Source organism: Hyperolius riggenbachi, chromosome 9 (genome assembly GCF_040937935.1).
Source record: "Hyperolius riggenbachi isolate aHypRig1 chromosome 9, aHypRig1.pri, whole genome shotgun sequence".
NCBI classification, from domain to species: domain Eukaryota; kingdom Metazoa; phylum Chordata; class Amphibia; order Anura; family Hyperoliidae; genus Hyperolius; species Hyperolius riggenbachi.
Window position 1 is genome coordinate 105,238,749 of NC_090654.1, and position 4,912 is coordinate 105,243,660.

The 4,912-nt window shown below is 39.3% G+C and overlaps 1 protein-coding gene across 1 annotated transcript; it reads right to left on the minus strand.

Moving 5' to 3' along the window:
* Positions 1 to 2,702: 2,702 nt before the first annotated feature.
* LOC137533500 (olfactory receptor 6N1-like) lies at positions 2,703 to 3,629 on the minus strand. The gene has a single exon (XM_068254877.1). It carries the CDS (start codon positions 3,627 to 3,629, stop codon positions 2,703 to 2,705), a length of 927 nt encoding a protein of 308 aa, XP_068110978.1.
* Between the last annotated feature and the right edge of the window lie 1,283 nt (positions 3,630 to 4,912).

Here is a 4,912-nt window from a genome sequence, read left to right on the forward strand (position 1 = left end):
CACTGGAGTCCAGTTCTGTGCTTACACCTGTCCACTCTCCACTTGGCCTAGTTCCCAGCATTTCCTACTGCATGTAGCAGGATTACACGTGATATGAAGAGAGTGGGGTGCCAACACTAGATAAACTTATTTGGTTCAAATGGTTTCAGCGTCTGCCAGCAATCAGGTGAGCAATACAAAGACAAGTGTGTCTTACCTACCGACAAGTGTGGGAGTGTCATGGTTTGGGGCTGCATAAGTCCTGCCAGCACTGAAGAGTTAGAGCTCATTGAGAGAACCACCATGAATGCCAACATGTACTATTGCATACTGAAGCAGACCATGATCCCCTACTGTCCGAAACTGGGCTGCAGGACAGTATTCCAAGATGATAAGCCTAAACACACCTCCATGATGATCACTGCCTTCCTAAAAAAAAACGAGAGTAAAGGTGCTGGGCTGGCCAAGCATGTCTCCAGACCTAAACTCTATTGAGCATCTATGTGGCAACCTAAAATGAAAAGTGGAGGAGTGCAAGGTCTTTCATATCCACCTTCTTCATCACGAAAGAATGGACGCAGTTCTAGTGATCTCCATGCCCAAGAGAGTTAGGGCTTAGCTGGAAAATAATGGTGGGCACACAAAATATTGACATACAATTTGACAATTTTTGACATACTTAACGAAGGGGTGTATTCACTAATGTTGCAAGTGATTTAAACATTAATGGCTGTGTGTTGAGTTAATTTGATGGGACAGCAAATTTACACCATTATACAAGTGTTACACTGACTATTTTGCATTGTGTTCTCTTCAGGGTCATATCTTCAATGTTGTCCCATGAAAAGATATAATAAAAAGTTTACAAAATGTAAAAAATGTACTCACTGTTGTGAGATTCTGTATATTCAAAGGAGACAATAAATCAGTAAATGATAAGCAGAACCTCCTGCTGCACTTGGTGTAGTCCCTGTCACTACTTCAGTGTTACTACAGAGTATAAAATGGACACACATCCGTTTTAGGCTATAGATCCAAAACTGCTAAAAACAAAATAAAATAGCTGTAACTGGCAATGGTTTTATTAACACCGATATTTGGATATTGTAAGCTGTGTTTTTAGTTATAGTGTACCTCTAATTTGTACTTAAGATTCATCCATTCATCCATTGCGTTCTGCTGTGGTAGGGCATTCACTGCTTAACCATATCAGTAGCAGTGACGGTAGTACTTGAAATGAGGCACCAGTGACAGAGTAAAATATTTAAAATCAGTTTAAACAGTGGGGCAGTGGTGGACTTACCTCCCCAAGTAGACTCAAAACAGTCTCTTATCAGCAAAAAACTTTATTCGTAACTCCAGAATTTGCAATGTGTTTCAAGGGTCTAAGCCCGCTTCCTCAGGATATAACAGGAGCAGGGGCGTATGTGGGTCATATAGCACCTATGACAAGCACAGAAATTGCGCCCTCCCCAGTCAGAGCCCAATTCCCCTCTAAAAAGAGCATCCTTTCTTGTGTACGTGTAGTATGGTTGCCTGTGTTTTTTTGGCTTGGAATGTTGCTGAAGTTACTTTTCTGGGAATATCTCTTCTTATTACCTCTCTGTCCTCTTTTTTAGGAATAAGCCGAGTGCGCCCTACATAAATAAGTAGCCATGTTTTCCCAGATGACAGAATTAATCTGATCTGATGGCATGGGGCAGGCAAGGAGGCACAGAATGGGGTCAGGCATGGGGACGCAGCACAGGGGTAAGTATGGCGGCGCAGCACCGGAGCAGGCATTGTGCCCTTGTTGCTGTGGCACCATGCCTGCACCCCTCTAGATACGCCTCTGAACAGGAGTAACTGTTGTTGGAATCCAAGCCAGCATTAGCACCTCCATGTCTCCATGTCCACTTTTTCTTGCTTGGATTCAAACAATAGCTACTCCTGTTGTAGCCTGAGGAAGCAGGCTTAGACCCGTGAAACACGTTGAAAATTCTGGAGTTAAATAAAGTTTACTTGGGGAGTTAAGTCCACCACTTACTCTGTGCAAGTACTAACTATACATTTGAGTCCACCCTTGGTGGAGGGGTGTCATTTTCCTGTCTAATCTACAGAGAGTAACTTTTAACCCGAGTGGGGTCGGGTTTAATCTCTCTACCTGCCGTTACAGTGGATGCTTTAGTGGCAACCCAGCTTTGCGAGTACCCACATTTTTGTTTTTAATTATATTTCATCTGGTATCAACTCACTACAGTATTTGGGCTCTCGATCATCTCTTCTTTTGTAATTTCAAATATCAGTGCCAGGGTTAGGTGAACCTGTCAAACAGATTTGCAAAACTGTTTTTGTGAAAACTATCAGTTCTTTGCAAAGCTTTACAAACCTAAAGGCAAAGTTGCAACCATGTTTTTTTTTTTTTGCTAAGATATACTTAGGGAATATACTTAGCAAATGTGGCAGCAGAGGATGGAGGTTCTGTTAGCCAACTGATCATATCAGCAACCAATCAAATGGAAGCTGAGGTGTGGCAGAAAATCAGCTGCACTTAATTTACTTTTAAATCTTATTTAGTTGAAGGGGAATAAACATATTTATTTTTATCCAGTCAGCTTAATCCAGTAAGGTGTCATGGCTACCAGTACAGAGCAGCATATTAAAAATATCAGCCAATAATAATGATGAATATGTTTTCTATGTAGAATTTTGTACTTGAGGAAATCGTGGATTAATGCTTCGTCTCATGAGTTGTACCCCATATGGTGATAATTACATGACTTTGTGAAGATCATTTTAACATAATTTCTCAGTGCTAGTTTCACTTCTTTATTCCTGAGGCTATAAATAAAAGGGTTAAGTAAAGGAGTAAACATGGCATACACCAGGGCAATCATCTTGTCATAGTTGGCAGAGTGTTTGCCTTGTGGGCTGGCATAGACAGTAAAAGCAGTGGAATAAATGAGCATTACTACAGTGATGTGGGAAGAACAGGTGGAGAAGGCCTTGATTCGCCCTGAGTTTGTCTTCATTCTTGCAATTGAATATATTATATTAATGTACATTGCTAAAATAAACAGAAAATTAAACATTGTGGCAAAGCCAATGACACTCCCATTAATAGTGCTGTTGATGGAGGTGCTAACACATGCCAGGTTCAGCAAAGGCGCTAGATCGCAGAAATAATGATCTATAATGTGTGCACCACATAAAGGCACCTTAATGGTAAATGAAAGTGGTAATGTTGAAGCTGAGAATCCAAAAGCCCAACATAGAAGTGCCAGATGCCTGCACACCCTCTCGTTCATGATGGTGGTATACCGAAGAGGGTTGCATATAGCCATAAAACGATCCAGAGACATGATAGCTAGCAAGGCACATTCTGTCATGCCCAGACCATGGAACATGTAAAGCTGGGCAAAGCACCACTGGAAAGAGGCCCATTTGTTATTGGTTACTAAAATGGATAAAAGTTTAGGTACTGTAGTCGATATATACCACATCTCAAGAAAGGAAAGATTTGTGATAAAGAAGTACATAGGTGTGTGAAACTGTATATGAAAACGCACCACAAAAATGATAAGCATATTACCCGAGATGGTCACTAGATAAATCAGAAGGAAAATAGAGAACAGGACAATTCTGTAGTTTTCAAAGTTAACAAACCCCATTAATAAAAATCCATCAGAATATGTTTGGTTAAAGTCATTCATTTGTATGTCATCCACTGGACAGATGGCTGATGACGTAGCAGCAGTGTCTTAGTATTTCAGTTGGCATTACACATTTGGCTTGACCTATGAAACTGAGAAGCAATATATATGCATCAAACATTTTGTCTTAATTTTCTCCTAAGAGATACTTTGTCAAATTATTTTAAAATAACTTTTCATCACTGAAAAAATACCAATAAGTAGGTCAAAAAGTACTATCAACATTATTTTGAGTATTGTCCTGCTTGCTGGTGCTTTAAAAGGCATTTTACTAATGAGCTGTGAAAATATCACCTAGGAGAAAACTCAGGTTATATGGATATGGGCCATGGGCCCTAAATTCAATTCTCTTTTTCTTCTTAGTTTTCTCCTAGGAGATAATTCTTCATCTTTTGTGTAAAATAACTTTTTTTTAGCACTCTACAATTGAAAAGTACCAAAAAGTAGGCGAAAAAAAAGCATTTTCTTGCTTGCTGGTGGTTTATTCATAAGGTGTAAAATATATCACATAGAAGTGACAGAGACAGAGGTGCCTGGCTCTTCTACTGACCATATATGCTATTGCTCCGTTGTTATTGCCTGATGAAGCAGGATCAAACCTGCGAAACGCGTTGCATATTTAGAGTTCATAAATAAAATATATTGACTGTCTTTACTACAGTCGTTGTGTGTCTACTTGAAGGAGGTAAGTCCACCACTACCTCCTCTATTTACCAAGAATTTGGTTTTTAATCTCATTTAGCTTCCTTTTATCCTTTTGGCGCCTCTGTTCTCCTGCATAATATTGAGTCCACCCTGGGTGGAGGGTTGAACCCCTTTTTCTCATCTACAGAGAGCGACTTTTTATTCCTGAGTGGGGTCAGGAAAATCTCCCCACCTGCCTTTACAGTGGTTGCCTAATGGTAACCCTGGTTTGTGAGTATTAATATTTACTCTATCTAGTAACCATTTACCAGTACATATTACACTATTCGGGCTCTTGGTGTTCCTTGTTTTTATATCACATAGGAGGAAACTTTAAAGTAAAAAAGTGCTGGAAAAATCTGAATGCATGTGTATGAAAGTATGAATTCCTAAACAAAATATATGTCCAATGTTTACATTCTTACAATACTTAAAAGCAAATTTTGTAGTTCAGCTTGGTTTTAAGTCATTGACAACTCTGAAAATAATATTGTGTTCAACAACTGTAAACTCTCTTAGCTGAATTTATTTATATTTATATTTGCAATGGTTAATTC